The sequence below is a fragment of the Balaenoptera musculus genome, chromosome 6, assembly GCF_009873245.2.
Source record: "Balaenoptera musculus isolate JJ_BM4_2016_0621 chromosome 6, mBalMus1.pri.v3, whole genome shotgun sequence".
Taxonomy (NCBI): Eukaryota; Metazoa; Chordata; class Mammalia; order Artiodactyla; family Balaenopteridae; genus Balaenoptera; species Balaenoptera musculus.
In genome coordinates, this window is record NC_045790.1 from 57,728,901 (window position 1) to 57,750,675 (window position 21,775).

At 36.7% G+C, this 21,775-nt stretch overlaps 1 protein-coding gene across 36 annotated transcripts in view; it reads left to right on the forward strand.

Annotated features, from left to right (window-relative positions):
• The window catches only part of PTPRD (protein tyrosine phosphatase receptor type D), a 2,174,486-nt gene that overhangs the window by 1,957,407 nt on the left and 195,304 nt on the right, over positions 1–21,775 (forward strand). For 17 of the 36 annotated variants that reach the window (XM_036854271.1, XM_036854269.1, XM_036854273.1 and 14 more), the window contains 4 exons: positions 16,935–17,123; positions 18,485–18,493; positions 19,202–19,219; positions 20,837–20,947. In XM_036854271.1, coding sequence (XP_036710166.1) covers positions 16,935–17,123; positions 18,485–18,493; positions 19,202–19,219; positions 20,837–20,947 — 327 coding nt within the window. The remainder of the gene's footprint in view (positions 1–16,934; positions 17,124–18,484; positions 18,494–19,201; positions 19,220–20,836; positions 20,948–21,775) is intronic. The other 19 variants (XM_036854282.1, XM_036854306.1, XM_036854285.1 and 16 more) reach the window with 3 other exon arrangements.

Below are 21,775 nucleotides of genomic sequence, written 5' to 3' on the forward strand. Positions count from 1 at the left end.
CTTAACTACATTCCTGTCTGTCAAAATTCTATTCACGCTGTTAGTCTTGGCTTCCCTGATCCTTGACAAAATTCACCCCTCACCCTGTGTGCTCTCTTAGCTATTGATTCTTTCACATAGTTCCTTCTGGTCACATGCATGTTTCCACCATTATATTGTAAGATTTTTGAGGGACTGTTCTTGGAGCCCTCAAGTGCTAAATAAACATTGTTTCATACAGAGAGTCTGAGAGGTGTTCAACAAATGTTTGATAAATTGAACAAATAGTAATATAATTTAATGTTTGTTAAATGTGAATATAATTTTCTGCAAGTAATGTAAGAATATGCTTTATACAAATGCATGTGGGGATATTATAAATCTATTTTCAGAAGATACACTCATTTAATTTTATCATGGGCTGAATATTTAAAAGTGATTTACCTAAAATAGAAATAAAATATAGTCACTTTGTCCTTTCCATACCTCTGTCCATCTCTTTTTCCTTTATTCCTTCCTTCAAGTTAGTGTTCATCAAGTCAAATTGTTTATGCCCTATTTCTCAGAAGCTTGTTTACTGAGCTCACTGGTTTTGATTCATCATAACTGCAGGTAACTAACATTTCTCATAGACTGCTGTGGGCAATGCGGATTGATTTGTTTGGATGTCTCTTGATGTCTTGGGAATCATCTCTTGTGTTCATTATCTATTTTTGAAAAAAATGGATTCATAATATGTATACATTTGTGTCTATCATAACCTTGCTTCAAAGGGATATGATTAGTTTACAGAGGAATGGTCGCTATGATGAGATAAACTGTTGTGATGGCAGAACAGGAAGACATTGGCATGAGATAAGTTGATGTCAGGAGTGCCACCCTGCCATGGACTTCTGTGCCTTTGCTAGAAGTAGACCACAGTTTTAGCTCTAAATCTCCTAACAACTCTGGAAATGAGAAAGAGAGGCCTGTGACACAGATATACAGTGTCCATAAAATAAAAACAAATCTGTTCTTCAGAAAAATAAAACAAACTCATAACTATTCCTGAAACTGAAACCAGGGGAAAAAGATTTCTTACGTAGTTCTTCAGAATGAGGACATTGTCATGTTGTAAAGAATATTCTCTGTATCATATGCATGTTTAATTCTCTGCAAGATCACAGGAAAGTTGTTTATTAAACGTCCCTCAGTGTAACCTGGGGAATTATACCCAAAGGTAACTCAGGAAGACTTGTTCTCCAGCAAACAATAAAAAATTGTCCTGGTATCCTGGACTCTGATCTTCTGGATAATCAGAGGATCATTTTTATGTGATGTGGAGAAGTAGGTGAGATTGGATTATTTTGGTTAATTATCCACAATTATTGCCTCTCTGGCCAAGCTGTAATAGGTTTTGTCCATCAGTTTGAGGTTCACGTCCCTGACAAGTATAAATTAAAGGAGGACTCTGTGGTTGGTTGTGAAGTTTCAGACTTTAACATTCATCTCTGTTAAGGCCAAGTTTGCACATCATCTTCTTAAGAAAATCCAGGAGGGTGGTAATAGGCCAGCCACCCTCTCTGTTAAAGGGGACAAAGTGAGCATCCATAATTTCAACTTGTATGAAGTAGGTTAGATCTCTTCTAAAATAGGATTCATGGGAAATTAAGGGAACTACCAATCTGTGCCATAAAATACAGATATAATAACTTGAACCTGAAAAACAAGTAAGAAATTATAGCCAGTGTGCATCCCACTCTTAAATTTTGTTAAATTTAAAACAAAAGACCTCTGCAAAACACCATTTGAACAATTATCTATGATCAGTCAGTTGAAACATGCAAACTTTGGTAACTGAATGAGGTAATGTCTATAGACCCAGTTACTGAAAACAGTCAGACCTTCAGAATATCTACCAAAAGGCATGACTTTGACTTTAGTTGATCTGCTTAGCTGTTTTCTTCTGAAAATCACTCTAAGATTTGTTGTAATTGACTCTGTCATAGGGGCTAGTATCATATATTTTATCAGCATGGCATAGTTCTCCTCAGAATTATCTCATGTTCTACAATTTATAAATTATTTTAGTGAGAAATTTTCCATTTAATGTCTGCCTTTTGAAGAACAACCCAGAAAAAAAAAAAAACATTTTTCTCATTAACATTGTAAGGTTCCTGGAGTCCAGATACTTCTGATGAACTCTGCCGTGGGTTAAATAGAAAAACTAAAAGTTAAATGATCAGAAACATGTCACCGTATGTTTGAACAAACAGTAGGCTCTTTGACAGGGGTGGAATATACGTATTAAGACAAATATTATCGGAAATTCCCTGGTGGTCCAGTGGTTAGGATTTGGTGCTTTCACTGCTGGGGCCCGAGTTCTGTCCCTGGTTGGGGAACTAAGATCCCGCAAGCTGCACAGCACAGCCAAATTACAAAAAAGAAAAAAGAAAAAAAAACAAATATTATCTTCCCTGCCAGGAAATGAATTCAAAATATGAAGAAAGAATGTATGTCTGAGAGTGAAAGAGAGGTGAGGATGGGCCAACCTAGTCTTAAATCTTCTGCTGCATTTTTTTTCCTTACAACAGAAGAGGGAAACATTTAAAAACTATGATTGTGTGTGCTAGAATGTTCTTAAATCTCTATCATATTAAAACCCATCAAGAAAATTGATATCCCAGAAAGTTTTTTTCTAGAACCTCACTCACCATGTTTCAGGAAAGTAGCTTAGGCTTACATGAGAGTCACCAAAGATTGGCTTTATTGTGTGACTTAACCGCTATTGGCAAAGGGGCAGATCTATCAGGATTTCAACATCAAAGTTCCTTTGCTGTGCCCAATTGGTTCTCAGTAAATGGAAATCTATGAACTTTCAAACCCACCAGCACCAGAGGCTAAGGCTATGATAGCCATTAGCAAAACCAAAATGGAAAATGTCTTTCACTGGGCAAACACTCTTGATTATATTTTATATGCTTCTGAGTTAATTCCTGGAAAACTATAAAATTTGCCAATTTGATTATAATTTGCCCATGAAACGTATCATGCACATTTTACAAAGCTGCATTGTGTATTATTTTATCTTTATAACAATACGCACCTAAATTACACTGGTTATTTTAGGGCTCAGTGGCTGAAATACAGTTCTCACTTCCTTTAGCAAATGCACACACATTATTTGCTCGGCAGCCTTATAGCCATTATCACTGAGCAATTGAAAGAGCATTCATCTTGCAGTAAACATAAAACCATCCACTTGTGCTGTGGGAAGAACTGCAGGATAGGTTGGCTTTCTATGCCAGTGAATTCAAGGCTGAGATAACTTTTTCACTTGTCAAGTTGCTGTCACTTTGTTAAGGAATTAGAGATTGTATGTTTCCTAAATTTATAACAATATGTCAGTCTCTTGCAACTAAATGAAAATGAACAACTCTGGGTTGTTTTCAGTATGTAAGAAAAAGGTTTATTGTATCACTAGTGAGTATCTTGTCATTGGAAACTTGTGTCGATTTAATTGGCGTGTAGCATATTGAAGTGCAACAACTATGAGTTATTTTTAAAGCGGGTCTTAATGGCATGTCTTCATAGGAGTAAAACTCAAATTACTTTACCTTTTATTCAAAGGCATTCACTGTCATACTCTGATATTTAGTGAGTTTCTTCTGTGGCTAGAGAGAAACTCCCCTGGCATGCTCAGCTGTCTTCAGTTTGCAGGGATTGAGTTGTTGGTGGGGAAAACTGAGGCAAATCTATGGGTATCTCCATCCCATTCTAGACTGATGCCCAGGGAGCACCTGCCACATTGATAGTGAGGGTGCTGAGCTCACGTGTGTAGGCAGACACAGTCCTTTCTTGCCTTCACCCTGAGACAAAGCACGTAGGGAAGCAAATGGCTTAATATACCAGCCCTTTCCATCAGTTCCTGAAGGTAAAGATGGGTCACTACTCATTTGGCAGATACGGTTACTTTGTGGTCGGTGCTGTGCTCCACCCCGGGGCACCTGTACTGGTGAAGAAAAGAGTCCAACCTCCAGGGACATGTGCTGTTACATAGGTGCCTCAGATGCATGTAGCTCATCAGCTTTGCCTGCAACCCTTTTTCTAATTTGCTGAGTTTAACCTCTATTGAAGAAAGTCAAGCCTTTTGAATTTTATATATGGAAGCCTGATATCTCTTCTAGGAGCAAAGACTATGAGATTTCATTCATGTACTTTTTGGTGGTGATTTTGGCCATTTTGGATCGTTTTTCTTCTCTTTGGTTAGTTTCCAGATGTCTGAGCTTCCACTGAGTAGCAGTGTATTATTTGTGATATTTCAAAATTATTGAATAATTGTGTATCCTATGTTTGCATTTAGGTATAGTATTACTTTATTTGGTAAGTTTATATCAAGAGAGAGAAAAGCTCAAAAATTGAAAAAAAAAGGAAAACATAGTTATATTTCTTTGGGCAGTTTTCGTATATTGACAACTTGTGAGTCCAAAGACTTAAGACTGACAAATATAAGTAGTTCTTTTCGGTAATTCTTTGCTGTTAAATTCAGGCTCACTTTTGACATAGAAATAGAAAATTATTTCTATTTAGGGGGAGATTTCCTCCATAGATATATAATACATTCTTGAAACACAAGTTCTGTTTTAAAGGTTTATTCGTGTGCTCTTGTAGTTTTCATTCTTTACAGTGAAACACCATATATTTTTTTTTTCCGCAATACCCCCCCCCCCCCCAATAAAACTGCCAATACCTCTGTTTGCAGAATCTGTCTTCTCCCTTCAGATAAATACCAGCCATAGTTTGCCTTCAAAACTATGAGAAATGCTACCGAATGGAGTTAAATGATGAAATGTTCTCTTCAGAAAATGTATTTAGACATATCTGAATCATGTTATTTTTGTGCTTGCTTCTCTTGCCCCCATTCCCATAAATCATTAAAGACAACAGGATGACAAACATTTGTCTTCACTGTGTTGTAGGTCCAGGGGGAGAACTGTGAAGAGGTGGAGCGAAGGGGGAAGGTAGATTTCTGAAAAATTTCAAAAGCCTGGCTTAAGAAACAACTCTTGTATTTCTGAAGCAATTCTGGGGTTTAAGTCAAGTTGACAATATTTTAGTTGGAAGGAAACTTACCAAAAAGCTCACCTTCTATCTTAAACTTTCTCAGACACTTGGGAAGAAAATTAATAAAGCGTCTATCCACTTCACATTTTCACTTCTCTAAACAAAAATCATAACTGTGAAATTTTTCCTTTAGAGTATTGATTTCTCTACATTTTTTTTTCATGAGCTTGAGCCTTACTCTTGAATTATTACCAAATGTTGTTCATTTGGTTGATAATTAAATATTTCTAAGTCTTAGTTTTATAGGAATTTACATATTTTCAGATCTAAAAGTTTTTTGCTATTATTATTGTTAGAAATTTGATAACAGTTGAAATGTCATTTAGTTAATCTGTATTCAAGGGGGCCTCTAATGAAGTACGTATTTGGGAATATTTTTCAGAGTTGGGACAAAAATGCCTGTGACATGCAGCTATGCAGAAGCTTTGGGAATAAATCTTGCACAACTAAGATATTAATAAGATAATCTAAAGACTTATAAAATCTCATTTAAGTAATGTAAAGTAATTATAATAATTTACTTACATGATTTTAAAATTTGAAACCGTCTCAATTGTATAAAAAAATGGAAACTAAAAACACAAAGAACTTATTTTTCCTGAATTATTTGTAAATTGCCGACACGATACCTGCCACCCTTAGGTACCTGTATTTCCTCCAGACAAGGACGTTCTGTAGCTTCAACCATCCACATCAGGAAGTAAACATTGATGCATCATAACCGTGTAATTCTCAGACCCCATTCACCTCATACTACATTTCAGCATTGTCCCATTTAGGTTTCATCAACTGTCCCTATTCACATTTCTCTAAATGTCTTCAAAGGCTTTAGTTCAAAATTACGCTTTGCCTTTGTCAATCTGCAAGAGTTCCTCAGTCTTCCTTTGGCATTCTTGATAGTTTCGAAGATAACAAGGCTGTTATTTCATAAAATGTTCTTATTTGGGGTTTTGCTGATGTTTACTCATGATCATATTTAGATTATGAATCTTTGGCAGTAATATTATCTTAGTTCGTTCAGACTACTATAACAAAATACCATAGACTGGGTGACTTATGAACAACAGATATTTATTTCTCATAGTTCTGTGTCTGATGAGGGCCCACTTCCTAGCTCATAGACCATCTTCTTTACGCTGTGTCCTCACATGGAGGGGGCAGAGATGTCTCTGGGGCCTCTTTTAGAGGGGCGTTAATCCCATTCATACAGGCTGTGCCCTCATGACCTAATCACCTCCCAAAGGCCCCACCTCTAAATACCATCACATTGGGTGCTAGGATTAAACATATGGATTTTGGAGAAGCACAAACATTTAGTCTATAGCAAATATCATAGAAGTGATGCTATGTTATTTTCAGCACATGAATTTGATTTATCCCATCACTGATATTGTTAATGTTGGTGTCTTGATCAAGGCTGTTTCTGTGAGGCTTCTCTGTCATAGAGTTACTCTTTTCCTTTATATTTAATAAATTCATGGCAGGAGTTACTTACAGACTACGCCAATATGCCATTCTTGCTGAAACTTTTCAATTTATTCATTTATTCTTTTATATCAGTATAGACTCATGTCTTTTTATCTTATTTAATGTTTTATAATGTGGTGATATTGTTTTTTCTTCATTATTTTTTGTTGTTATTGTTCAGATGGTCCCACATTTGGCTAATGAGAACCCCTTCAAGCTTCTTTGTCCTTTGAACATGCCCCTGTCATTCTTTGAGTACTTCCCTGTACTACACATATTCCAGGTACATCTTGTACTTTCCTTGTCCCAGTGCTGGGTGGAATTAGTCGTTCCTCCAAGGAGCTCTGTTTCTTCTCACTAGAGAGTCATGTTTAGAAACCAAGACCTAGATACTAGGTATGGCCATTTCTATTGGGTATGGCTGCTTCTAGCTTCTCTCGAGTCACACAGTAGGGAAGATGTGTTTAGTAAGCTTATATAAGGAGTGTATGTACGTGTGTATATGCACACTCATTTACAATTACATTTATTTCTATATCAATATGTATACTTTTAAAACCACGAGTTCATACCAGTACCTCCAAGTCCAATCCAAAACCACATGGTTCATTCTAGTTTTCTTATTTATGAAAAATTTGATTGCATCAACATTTTATTTATTTTTATCTACATTCACCACAATACAGGGAAGCAGCCAGGATGAATGTTTTCCTTGGCTTTATTTGTTTTGAGCTCACTAGAATTCCTACCTGTTACAAAGCCAGCAAATAGTGGAGGCAGGAGCCAAATCCAGTTCTCTTTCCATGTTTACTATTCTTTGTCTCTTTCTAAAAACAAACAAACAAAGAAGAACGGGAATTAAATTCTTGACCCTTAGCTCTATTATGCATTTTTCCTTTTTTTTTTCTTAAAAAACTTCATGGTATGATTTAAATATTAATTTATGTAAAGTGGTTAATATACAAAATAGGGAAAAATTTGGACAATGTATGGGATAAGTATCATGACACCAGCTTGTTAGTAAAAATAAATTAATAGAAAGCAGTGAGCTTTGTGAAAATAGATGTTATTGGATTTTTAGTGAGTTATTTATTCCCAAGGATAAATGCATAACCCTGATTTCTAAATATTTACTTAGATATCCAAATATTAATAGACCTCCTCCCCTCCCCCACCCCTCAATGAATTTTAGATCACAAAGAGTATGATCATTTGCTAAGGCCAAACACTAACAACAATGAGGGTTAACATAATGCCATGTGAAATTGCAGCTACCACATTCATACAAATGATAATTTAATCTCAATGAGTTTGTGTTCTGCTACACAGACAGTAGACATTACTTTGCGATTTATAGGATAATTGCATACATTGCTTCTAAATAAATTTGCTTTACTCTCTGCCAAGAATGCCTTACAACCTCCTCCATATGTGAAGACTATTTCAGAAAATGGAGCTTTTGCTCTGGAATACTCTGTGGGTTGCTGGTTAGTATGCTGAATATTTAGTAGCTGCTAATGAGACTCCTATCAGCTTATCAATGTCTAATTTCCTATTCTTGTTTGGCATAATTTTATGATAAATCTTCAGACCCTTATACCCAGTAACTGCCCTTAAGAGATACCTTAATCCAGTCTGAAATAAAAGCTTCTCTGATTGATTTATGGCCATATTAAGACAAGCATAGCCATCTGTACATAATAACTCGCAAAGAGGATCTTGGACTAAAAATTCTTCGTATCTTGTTCATAATTATTTTGGGGGACCAGACCTTATATTTATTATTTCATTTGGAATATCATTTATTAACTGGCAGTTTCCTCCTGCTTTTGATATTTTCTTTCTGACTTAGAGTAACCTCTGACTTATAATTAGAAACCACTTTATATATTTTTTTTTCAGTTTCATTCATATGCATATCATTTTGATAATGGCCCAGGAACCTAACTTTGCTAGAAAACGTTGATTTAACTTTTCTTTCTTTCCCTTTTACTTTTCTGTTTTCAGCCCCTTATTCAATTCACCTGCAGGAAGATTGATTTTGAATAATACGGTCATGATGTCAGAACAGTACAAATTATACCCTGCTGCCATCTAGAATGGTGAAAATAAAAGCTTTATTTACACTGTGTTCTTTTTTTTTTTTTTTTTTTTTTTTTTTTTTACTTATTTATTTATTTATATATTTTTGGCTGTGTTGGGTCTTCGTTTCTGTGCGAGGGCTTTCTCTAGTTGCGGCAAGCGGGGGCCACTCTTCATCGCGGTGCGCGGGCCTCTCACTATCGTGGCCTCGTTGCGGAGCACAGGCTCCAGTCGCGCAGGCTCAGCAGTTGTGGCTCACGGGCCCAGTCGCACCGCGGCATGTGGGATCTTCCCAGACCAGGGCTCGAACCCCTGTCCCCTGCACTGGCAGGCAGATTCTCAACCACTGCGCCACCAGGGAAGCCCTACACTGTGTTCTTTAAGAAAAGAATAATAAATGTTTTTTCCCCTCTTCAGGGATTGAATTCTGGAAAGAAACGGTTCTTGTTTGTAGCCTGATAGCGTGGTTTATTCTGAAAGATAATGACTTGACAACTCATTTGCTGTTCAACAAAGTAGCAAATACTCCAACTACTAACCCCTCAGCCTTCCAGCCTCTGAGACATGGATCTGTCTCCTTTCCCAGACGAAGCCATTTGGGGTAGTCATTATTGGTCCCATATTACAGAGGAGACCCCTGTGTGGTGTCAGGTTATAGGGTTGATATGCTGAATCTGCTTCTGTCTACTTCTCTGGTCTGTGTACCGTCTTTGGGTGTCTGCTCAAAGCAGAAGTCCTGCCATTTATAGCCCTTCCTAGATAATGAAATAGAAATTACAGAAGGGTTAAAGACATAGGCACAGGCTGAACTTGAGCCCCTTAGGGAAATTATTTGACATTTATCATCCTTTTCATAATTCCATTTCTCATCCACATTTTATTGGCTAACATACATGGCAGAATTCTGTCCTACCTGGAACCTGTGCTAAAAAATGAGAAGTCAATTGATACATATTAAAGGATGAATCTTTTCGTTATGTAAAAGTGTTTTAAAATTATTATTACATCCCATGAAACTTTAGTCCTTTCTGCTTAAAAAGTAAAAGATGACCAAGTATTTAGAATTATTTTTGTTGTGTCTTCCATTATGAGTTGACTCTGATTAAGAGTTCTATCACTGTTCATGATGAATACTTATTCAAAGAACAGCAATTGGCATAGAGGAAACATGATGAAGTAAAAATACACCAAATCTAGAGTTAAAAGATTTAAAAGAATTTTCTGCTGTATGTATGACTGAGACCAAGTAACAGTTTTGCTGAGTCTTTGTTTTGTGTCTACAGAAAATGGTAATTATTATACCACCCTTGCCTACCTCAAGCGACCCTAATAAGTCTCAGATAGTTTCAGTGTTTTCAGTCATTCACAACAAAGCTTTGCTGTCCCAAATATTTAGTGTTATTTTTTAAGTTTGTTTTGGGGAACAAATCAGATGACAATATGATTTGTTTTATTTGTGCTGTTTGTGTTGTTGATTAATCAAAAAGCCTAAAATCTTGTTCAGAGTGAGAAATGAGGGCTTTTACTAACTTTTAAGAGGTTACTTGGCACATATACTACCCTCTAAATTCACTTGCATTTCTATATAATCCCTGTTTCTTTATGATTCCCGTAGAATATTTTTCCCATTTACAGTTTATTGCTGCAGCTCTTGTTATATCAAGCTTTAGAGTCACTTGCCTCTGTTCTATTTAAATCTTTTGTGGGAGCTTGGGATAGAGTAAGTACATATATGCTAATATTTTACTAGATGCCAGGCACTAGTGCCAGGCAGCACCAGGCACATTTAATGCATTATCCCATTCAATCCTCCATCTATGAGCTGGGTACTATTTTTACTCCCAAAGAATCTAATTATCCTACAGATACAATTAAATCACAACAATATAGAGATTCGCTAGATTACTTCATACCCGGGGCCTGGCCCAGTCTTGGCACAAAGAAGGCTTTCAGTAAATATCTATAGAATGAGTGATGATCTATTGACAGTCCAGTAGATTTTTTTTTTTTTTTGGAGTATAATTGCTTTACAATGTCGTGTTAGCTTCTGCTGTACAGCGAAGCAAATCAGCCACATGTATACCCATATCCCCTCCCTCTTGGACCTCCCTCCCGCCCCCCACCCCCCATCTCACCCTGTCCAGATCTTTTTATTATTTTTTATTTTTTTTATTTTTGGCTGTGTTGGGTCTTTATTGCTGCACGTGGGCTTTCTCTAGTTGCGGAGGGCGGGGCTACTCTTCGTTGCTGTGCCCGGGCTCTAGGGCACACGGGCTTCAGTAGTTGTGGCTCGCGGGCTCTAGAGCTCAGGCTCAGTACTTGTGGCACACGGCCTTAGTTGCTCTGCGGCATGTGGGATCCTCCCCGACCGAGGATCCAACCCATGTCCCCTAAATTGGCAGGTGGATTCTTAACCACTTCACCACCAGGAAGTCCCCCAGTAGATTTTTTTAAACTAGTAGTTTAAAAGGTCTTTTTCTTTTATTGTAATGCAACTTTCATAAATATGAAGATACTTTCTTATTGACCATCTTAAGACCAACATATTTACATTTTTCAAAAGGATTTTTACTCTTAGGTAGTACTGTATCTCTAACAGGTAAGCATGCCTTTCAACATATTTAAAGGGTATAGTACTTTATTTAAGAAAATATTCTTCATACTATCCATCTAATATTTGACTTATGTTAAGAAAAACTTCCCTTATACAATTCTTTCATCCTTCAAAAAGAAAAAAAAAATTAGTTGTGCTTCTGTAAGATTACATCATGAATGCCTAAAGCTTCAAGATATCCAGCCACTGAGAAATTTTTGCTCCTGGCAGTGAAAGAAAACCCAGAATGTCTGCCTCAACATGCAACTGAGTGATTCACTTGGATGTTATCATTAGTTTGAACATCAACAATCCCATTATTCTAAAGATAGGATAGCAGAGTAGAGGTACATATTCCATTGTGTTCTTTTAAGTTTCATTGTGTTCACACTTAAGGTTTTGTTATGAGGTTGCCATTTTGACTTGTAGGAACTTACAACCAGTATATGAGGGAAGGCTTCCTGTAAAATTAAGAAAGCAGGAACTGAGTTGTGTGTTTCTAGTGTAGCAACTGCACTAAATTAAAGAAAGCATAAATTGCACATCTCAAATGATGAAAGTCGTTTGCTAATTAAATAAAACCTATGACTATAAAAATGAAGAAAGCCATCATTAACAAGTATTTTTGTGAATTTATAAGTTTAATACTACGTAAGACACTGTAAAGGATAGTTTTGCCTCTTAGACTTATATTTAAATTGGGGAGACCCAATCTGTAGCCACAGGACAATTAAAGAATGATTAACTGTTTAAAAAGGTGCCGTTAGGACTTCACTTCCCTGGTGGTCCTGTGGTTGGGAATCCACACTTCCACTGCAGGGGGCACAGGTTCGATCCCTGGTCAGGGAAGTAAGGTCCCACATGCCATGCAATACAGCCAAAAATATGAATAGGATAGAATAGAATAGAATAGAATTAAATTAAATTAAGCTTAAAAAGATGCCATTAAATAAGCCCAGTAGGAATTCAGAGATGTCACATGAATAAATGCAGAAATGGTTGCCCAAATTTCCTAAATATGTCTAATTGCAAGTGTTTATTGAATACGGTAATGGTTAAAAAGGAAGTAACATATAGCCCTGCCCTCTGTGAGCTTTGAAAGCTTTTAAACAGGAGCCACTATGAACTGTTTGGTCCTCAAGAAGGTGATTCAGAGGGATGAGTTCTCCAAGGAAAAAAAAATTTTAAAAAAGCTTCTCTCTTTCTCCAGATTCACATCTTTTAATAATTCTTTTGGAAGAGCATACTGTTGATATAATTGACATGATTTTTCTTCATAAACATATTTGCTATAAATCTGAAAAATTGGAAATGTGGCATCATGACAAATGGTCCTTTATTGAAAACTTCTTTAAATCTTTTGGGACCAGAGTCAAAGCACCTGTCTGATTGAACTCACTGAATCCTAGCAAGATTAGGCAAGAGGAACTGCTTAGGGCCACCTTGGAAGGAGACTGTGGCCTTAGTAGGCAATTTAGTTTTCTGTTTCCTATCAAATAAGAGAGGTTGAGTTTTGTGGAACTGGAGCAAAAATAAAGCATCACTAAAATTGTTTATGGATGAACAATGAAAGTAGTTTGAGCAAATTATGCAAAAGCTATTTATCATTCCCAGATATCTAAAGTATAACTCCCTACAAAACAAAGTCGGGCTATTTTCCCTGTACATTCCTTTATGTCCTGGAGAGGTTAGGGGTTATTAACAAAAGTTTTACAGCAATGGGAAGTTGACTCTGAAAAATGCTGAGGTTCATTTTTCTCTTTCCTTAATGGAACTGAAAGTTTCATATCAGCATGTTTTATTAAGACCCCAAACAGGTTCAAAGAATATGCTATATTTCCAGGTCTATTATAGCTGCCATTCCAAACAAAATATGTATGACTTCTACGATTCACTACGCACAAGTATGTAGTAATCTGCCCTTTAATGGCCTCTCAAAATGACGGACCAAATGGCTTTGTGAAGGTCAAGTCTGATTTAAATTGTTGATGAATTAGTAGCTAATCCTGCATGATTGAATATTAATATGGAACAGTAATAAGTAAGGCATTTTAAAGCTTAATGAACACATTAATGAATAGGACAAAATGCTTTTCTTTTCACCTGTGTAAAAGTTTAAAGCTACTAACATTAAGACAATTTGTTAATTTTTGATTCTGTATTTTCCTGTAAAAGTTTGTGTGGTTAACATATGAAGGGTATTGATTTTTTTTTTTTCTCAAGTTCATGGTACTATACATTTGATGAGCTATCAAAATTGATGTTATCAAATGGCCAAGGCAGTTTTATATAAATCACCAATAGGGGCTTCCCTGGTGGTGCAGTGGTTGAGAATCTGCCTGCCAATGCAGGGGACACGGGTTCGAGCCCTGGTCTGGGAAGATCCCACATGCCGCGGAGCAGCTGGGCCCGTGAGCCACAACTACTGAGCCTGCGCGTCTGGAGCCTGTGCTCCGCAACAAGAGAGGCCATGATAGTGAGAGGCCCGCGCACCGCGATGAAGAGTGGCCCCCGCTCGCCGCAACTGGAGAAAGCCCTCGCACAGAAACAAAGACCCAACACAGCCATAAATAAATAAATAAAAATCATCAATAAATGTAGAGGTGAAAAAAAAAAAGCAATTAACGTCTTCTAATCTACGCCCACTGAGATAAGCATACCAATTAGAAATTTCATTATTTCTACAGTTCATTTTATGTTGAATACTGAGTTTTATTGCCAAATACCTGACAGTCAAATTGGAAACAAGCCACAACTGTCAATGTGTAACAGCACTGGCTATTTGAATCTGTTACATTGTGAAGTTTCTCATGAAAATTTAATGAAGAAAGTGCATTAAAAGAGGTTCTGTGCAAAGGGGGGGGATGGATAGAATTTAATTACCCTTATTAAAAATAAGAAAGGAATTAAAAATAAGAAAGAAGCTCTCTTTACATCCTTTGTCTGATTAGTATGCAAGAAAGATTATCTTTGTTGTACACTTGTGTAGATGGAAGTGGGGCTCTGGAGTGTTCCTTATGAGCTAAGAAGGAAAAGAAAGGTCATGCAAATGTATTAGACTGCTTTCCATAGGGCAAAAGTCAATTTTGTCAGCTCTCCCCAAGGTGAGGTCTTCATTTCTTATAAATGGTTATTAATTCTAAATTTCTTGGGTAAGAGCCTTTAGTAAGTGGCTCAACAATCTCAAGTCTTTGACATTTGCCGCTGATAGGTGTAGAATATTGGCGTGGTTCTTCAGAGAGATGAACTTGTAGAAGAAAAGTAATGACTAGCAGAGCAGTGTTCATGCATGTGGATGAAACTGGTAGTTGCATGCCACAGGAGTGACTCAGTGTCCTGGGAAAGACAGACACAGCTCAGGAGTCCCAAGGTGATTTTTTTTATTAACTGAAGTTAATTGCTTTCAATATGGAAATTAACAACAACAAAATATAAGACCTTTTTCAGATACTCATTTCTAGGTGTCTAAGGCAGTGCAGTTGATTTTGGGGCACTTGAGATAAATTATTTTTATCCTTTGAAGCATTCTGGGCCAATAGCTGGTGAGTGAGATGTTTAATAATACAATGGGTGTGGTACAATGGCTATTGAGCTTTTTGCTTCATTTTTTTATTTTCCCAAATAACATTAAAACTAAGCTTTAGATGTACACACATTGACTAAAGCTTTAAAGCCATTTAAAAAAAAAAAAAGTCTGATGAAATTCAAGTGGAATAGAGTATTAAAATTAGCATAGCCTAATTTGCAAAATGCTCTTTATCTGATCTGTAATTTTTAACCTTCCCTTGGAGCCTTGAAAAATCATCTTGAAATTCCATTCTTAACCGCTGTTTCTGACACTTGTCCGCTGTAGACCTAGGCTTGGCTGGCAGCATGTAAGCATCCAAATAAATGCAAGGTATTACTACTGCTTCCTCAAAAGAGCCACATCTTTCAACTTAAATAAAATGTAGCTCATCGAAGTTAACTATTTTTTTAGTCTCTGGCCGTAATTAGCTGGTGGGACAGGAAAATATTCTCTGGTGAATCCATGTGTCAAGCCCAACTGCTTCAGCAACTTCTTTTGGACTTTTCATAAATCTCCCTTGGGAGAACCAGAGTCTACTTTTCCCTATTAGCGCCTTGATTTTCTCTTACAGAAACCTGGATTTAATGTTCAGGATACCTTCCCTTTCTTGGGAGCTTTAATCTTTGGTAGTATTTTGACATTCTTTTACTATTCACATTCCAAATCTCTCTCTCTAGTTCTGAACTATTCCTCTGATGAACTCTGTACCATAAGTAGTTTTCTACTATGTGTAGTAGGAAACTTTTTAATCACTGTGATATATTCATATTTAGGCTTAGAAATCACTGGAGTTCTCTCAAAATCTGTCATCCCAGACTAGCTTGATGGCAGGGGATTTGGATGCAAGTGAGACATGGAGAAATTTGTATTACAGAAGGATAAACTGATGAGAATTAAAAAATACAAGACAGTGGATTTAGATACTTACTACTGCAGTTGATATGAGGAGGAAAAGATTAAGTCTGTTGGAGAGAGTTTTGAAAAGCTTTATAAAGAAGGTGATTTTGGTTGTGTGGCTTTCTAGAGACATGGACAGTGTACTCATCGGATATGATTTGTCTGGGGAGTGGTGAGAATTTCATTGTGGGCAGAAGAAATGTTTCCTATGAGGGAGGTCATCCATGAGAGGCTGAGAAAAATGGGTCCTGATTTTAAAAGACTTTGCTAGCCAGATTTAGGAGATTTGAGTTTACCCTGTAAGTATAGAGAGAGTGGAGGACACATCGATTTGATCAACAATGCAGTGGAGTCATCAAAATGTAATGTAGGTCATGCTTGAGGGACTTAAGAGGACTTTAATTTCTCAAGATCTAAGATCTGGGGCAATTTTGATGTGGGATAGGGAGAAATGAACTTTGGATGAGTTGAAGTTTCAAAATTTAGGAGTTTCAACTTTTTAATGACTGAAAATGGTGTAGGCCTTTGGAATGGAAGAAAGTATTCTCTTACCCTAAGGAATGTATGTATGCTTCTGTGTTGCGTTTTTGAGTTGCTTTTGTTCTTTTCTTCTATTGTAAGGGAGACTTTCAGGTACTTTTCTGACAAATTGAAACTCTCTACGAAGGAATTCATTCAGGTTGAACCTGTGCTTGGGTGAAAAAATACACAGAGTTTTACCTAAAAGTTAAAAGAAAAACATAACAGATTCGAATACAGATAGCTTGGTCCAGCTAACCTGCTTGTTCCCCATGTCCTCGTACAGCTAGCTCTTTTGGATCAATGGTTTTCCCTCAAGGAAAAGTTTTCTTCTCAGTGCCTGTACTTCTGACATTCCTTTCTTTCTGGCCAACTCACCTTGTTCCTAAAGGCTCATTTCACGGCTTCCTCTTGGTGCTCACTGACCTCATCAGACACACACTGTAGAGTGACTTCTCCTTCTGTGCTCCCAGAGAACTTGATGCATTCCTTGGTCATGGTTTTTATCACAAATGTCTGAGCTCTTTGCTAGGCTGTTGGCCTCTTCCTTAGACTGTTCACTCTTCTGGCCAGGAACAACGTTCCTTAATGTAACAGTGCAATGCTACCTAGTTTGTGTTAGCTTCTCAACAAATGAGAGGTTAATGGGAGAGGTTAATGGTCAATATCTCTTGAATCTTGGATATCTGACTTGATAACATGTTTGTATCACCTTTTGTCTTGCAGAGGATCAAATTCCCAGGGGCTTCCCTACCATTGACATGGGCCCACAGTTGAAGGTGGTTGAGCGTACACGCACTGCCACCATGCTTTGTGCAGCCAGTGGGAATCCGGATCCAGAAATCACTTGGTTCAAAGATTTCTTACCTGTCGACACAAGCAACAACAATGGCCGTATTAAGCAGTTACGATCAGGTAGGGTCTTGTTACTGTTTCCCCAAGCTCCTAGAGAATTTTAATTTTTCTTTTTAGTTTTCTCTCTCTTTATTTTTATTTTTATTTTATTTATTTTTAATTTTTAGGTATTGATTTTTCTCCCTCTTCTCTTTCTCTGTTATTTAATGTGTTGTCCACGTTTGTGATGTCATAGCCCGTTTCAGAGTCTGTCTTTCTTCTCTCTGTGTTTTGCAGCTTCTGTTTAATCCACATTGCTCACTGCTGTGACTGCATTTTTGATAATATTTTAATTTACTGCTCTTCTGCAGTATTTGATGGATCCATTTTCTCCTCTTTCTTTCTTATTTCTCTGTTTTCTTTTGAAACAAATTTATTTCAACTTTGGACTTCATTCAGAACTTGCAAGGAGTTCCAATGGTTATATCCATTAAAAACCAAAAATGTTCATATTAAATGCTAAAATGATTCAGTTTTATTAAAGTGTGTTTTCTCTCTCTTTTCTGCATTTGAACTCATCAAACTACCAAAGTTTAGTAAGTTTGGGCACATCTACTTTCTTTTCACTAATACATAAAACACAGAAGTGTTATCTCATGAGTAACCAGATGTATTTTTTTATAAAGTCCTTTACAAAGTACCAATGAAAGGAGGGGATTTTTATTAATATTATTACGAGTGAGAATTTTCTACACATTAGCCACAGTAGTGTGCGTCCACATCAAAGATTTTTGAACCCTCCAGTGACTGGATCTACAGAAGTCTGCTTTTGGTGTAGACTCCAGCTTTTGCCCCTCTCTCTCTCTCTCTCTCTCTCTCTCTCTCTCTCTCTCTCTCTCTCTCTCTCTCTCCCTCCCCCTCTGTCCCTCCCTCCCTCTCCCTCCCCCCTCCCCCATCCCTCTCCCTCTCCCCCTCTCTCTCCTTCTCGCTACCCATTGCCCTTTCTCCCTCTCCCATCCCCATCCCAAGTTTATTCCTTTGCTCTCTTTAGATTAAAAGTAGAGACAATTCTAAATTTGTTAAGTTTTAGAGCCTGTCCCTAGGTAATTTCACAGGGGTGTGTACTAGTAAGCTGTTTACTTTGGCATTGGTAGTAATATTGATACAGAATTCTAAGTTGTTTAACTGCCTGTCTTCCCAGAATTCTCAGCTTTTGACCTGTCCTGTGATGTTAAAGCGTCTTGTTAACTGCCTCTTTTGCTTGTTGTCAGCAGAATTGTGTAGATTAGCATTCTGTTATTGTAAATAAAGAATTAATTATTCACGTGTAACATAGATGATTTAGTATATAAAGCTTTAACTCTGAAAAATTTGTACCAAATTATAAGGAATATAATAATATTTTTATGCTGTCTTTCTTCTCTCCGTATTTAAATCTCCAGAATCTATTGGTAAGTGCTTAGTTCTGAAGCGCACTTCACCCCCACTAATTTCCATATTCAGATTATTATTATTATTATTATTATTAATAAAATGCATGGCATGCATTTTACTAACTGTCAGTGTAGACACCAGATTTCCTTAGTGGCGCACACACACACACATCCACGGAACTGTTATCGTAAGAACACTGTGTAGAAATAAAATAGTACACAAGTTATATCACACAAATGTAGCATAGTAAGTAGCATAAGATATATCCAATGAACAGTGTTTGTTTCTAGTTATTCTTTAGTGTTTCCTATAACAGTATATATATATGCATATCTATATATATACTTAAATAGATTAGCCAGTATTTTCCTCAACTATGTCTTTAAAAATATTGTTTAGTTCTTTTTTTTTTAAGACTATGAGGCATATAAGATATAATTCTAACCCTATATGACCCCAGACCTAAGAACTCAGTTGCTTCTCTGAGAAAGCCAATGCTGCCTATTGTGGTCTTTGCCCTCTGTGGTATAATGCAACCTGCTTTTATGATCTAATAATACTATCTAATATATTCCTGTTTTACCAGTATAGTAATTCAAGTTTCTTTTAAGACCTTATTTAATTCTGTAAATCTAATTTAATTCTTCTCCCCAGCCCTAGCCTCCTTCTTCTCGTACTAATGCTTCTTCTTTCTAATCTTATTTGCATTCATATTATCCACCCAGGTGGTACACCAATAAGAGGTAAGAGTGCTGAACTAACGTTCACAGAATGATCTTACTCATTCTTTCTGTCCTTTCATCACTCTCATATTTGTCCTGTTTTCAAAATCATTCCAATAATGTCCATCAATGTTATATTTTTCCTTTGTACTGTTTGGTTATGATTGGTGACTCTCATCTTGTGAATTTTTCTTTTCTTTTTTCTTTTTCTCTTTGTTTTGTTCATTTCTTTCTTTATGAAAATGATTCTTTAAGTTGTGATATGCTTCAAAGAAAGCATATCCAGGTCTTTAGACCACAGACCAGTCACAGCGTACCATCTGTCCCTCTTTTTTTCCTTTTCTTCTTCTTCCTTTTTCCTTTTTTTTCTTTTTTTTTTTTTTTTTTTCTTCTTTTTCCTTTTTTTTTTGTCCAACTGGAGAAAAAAAAAATCATTTTTTTTCTTCCTTAGCTGTTCTTGTTCTGGACCAAAGTCAAGATGGTCTGGAGAACAGTGGCAGACATGCAGAAGACAGCCTGGAACACCTGCTTTTTGTCTTTATCTTTCAAAAGGTTTTTGCTTTTGTTCTTCGATTCTTTTTTCTCTTACTGTCCTAAAAGTCAAAGAATGACTCCCCTTTCCACCTGATCACACTCGCCTACAACCTGACAGCAATGCTTTTTCCCCCCCACTTCTTTTTTTCTTGGATTACTCGCTTCTGGATTTTTCGATCTTCTGTCCTTCAGGCTCTGGAGACAAAAGGTGCTGAGTATTCTTGGTGGTATGTGGATTGCTGGTTTTTTAGACTTTGACTCAGTGTGCATTTCTTTTATAATTCTTGTTTTGTATTTTTCTTGGGGTTTTGTGACACCACACTGCTAATCCCACTGGTGGATTTTGATGGGTGTCTTAGGGGATCCGTCTCGAGGTCCTCAAGCAGTGGTTGGTTGGCCCTCCGGGCTGGCATAGGCTGTGCTTTTTAAGTTTTTTAAAAAACCTTCTAATTCAACTACTCTTTGTTTTTCAGCAAACATAATAAATGATTGTATGTCGTGGCAAACTGGTCTTTCTTTTCTTAAAAATCTGCATGTCTTAAGGGAGTTTTGTTTCTTTAAGTAACATTTTCATGATATATATTAACTAATTTTAATTTTTTTGCTTCATGCAGCCTTTTTTGTGCTTGCTGCGTATTTTTGGCTTTCTTCAGCAGAAGACTTTCTTGAAAACCCGGCCTGGTTTTTTTTGAGCGTACCTCTCTTTTGCGCCACTTTTGTTACCAAAATGAAACAAAACAAAACCAAAAATTAATCTTTTGTTTGATTTAAAAGCCATACTTCCTTGAAGCAGTCTCACCCATCTTCATTTTATTAGTCTAGGAAATAAGCGTGTTAATTATGACTAGAATTCTTGCTTGGGAAAAGATATTGTTTTTTTTATGCTAGCATTGATGATGTAAAAAATTTTTTAAAAAAAGAAATAATCTCTATATGTTTTTCTCATCGCATCATTTTCTGTCTGTGCACCTTAGCAAGAGATTGAATCGACGTTGAGCGGATCTTCCTGTGCAGGGCTTTTCATATTGTTAAGAGGTTTAGCTTGCTGCACCGAGAAAGCCTTCTCTGACCATCTCTTTGGCAATATATTTTATATCCATACAGGAGCCCTTCAGATCGAACAGAGTGAAGAATCTGACCAAGGAAAATATGAGTGTGTTGCCACCAACAGCGCGGGCACTCGCTATTCTGCCCCTGCCAATTTATATGTCAGAGGTAGGAATGACGTAACCCTGGTATCGCGTCTTCATTCAGGCTCAGGGGGAGTTGAGATACCCACAGGGTCTGTGTGACTATGTCAGGATTTAATGAGCCAATGTGCTAATAGTGGCAGTAGCTGAAGCATTTTAGTGGGTAGAAAATTAAACATGTTAAATACATGGTTAAGGAAAAAATTGACAACTTTTGAGTAAAATCTATCCTGTGGCTTGAAGTTTGTAAGTATATTTGCATTTTTACATCTTTATTTCTATTTTAAGTGCATCGATTGAACTGTGCTTTGCACTGGTTTGAGGTTTTCTTCTTCTTTTCCTTCTTTTTTTCTGTTGCTGTTACTCTTCTGTTTCCTTATCAAACTCTGAAATAATTGCTTGGTGTGCTACTAATCAGTTCTCTGTGCAACTCCAAGCGTAAAGGTGTTTATGTCTTCAAGACCTCTGCTGCGGAGCTGTAAGGATAAAGGTGCTAACTTTAAAAAAAAAAAATGAGAAAGGTGCTACATGCAAGTAGCACAATTGTATTGTCTTCCTTCTTTTTATACTTATTTATAAACACATCATGTGCATATGTCTATGCGTATATATATATACACACACACACACAGGTTTTTTTTTTTAAATTATTCATTTTCTGAAAATTTAATCTCTTGATTGCCAGGGAACAGTGATTGTATTTTAAAACATGATATCAGTTGTCCTTGGGAGAAGAATGAATGAGGATACATCCATATTTTCTTATAAAGTAATAGAAATGATTAAATTTTGAGCTTATGAATGGTTGTGCCTTTCATTTCAACTAGGAAGAAGTATTTCTTCTTCCCTGGAG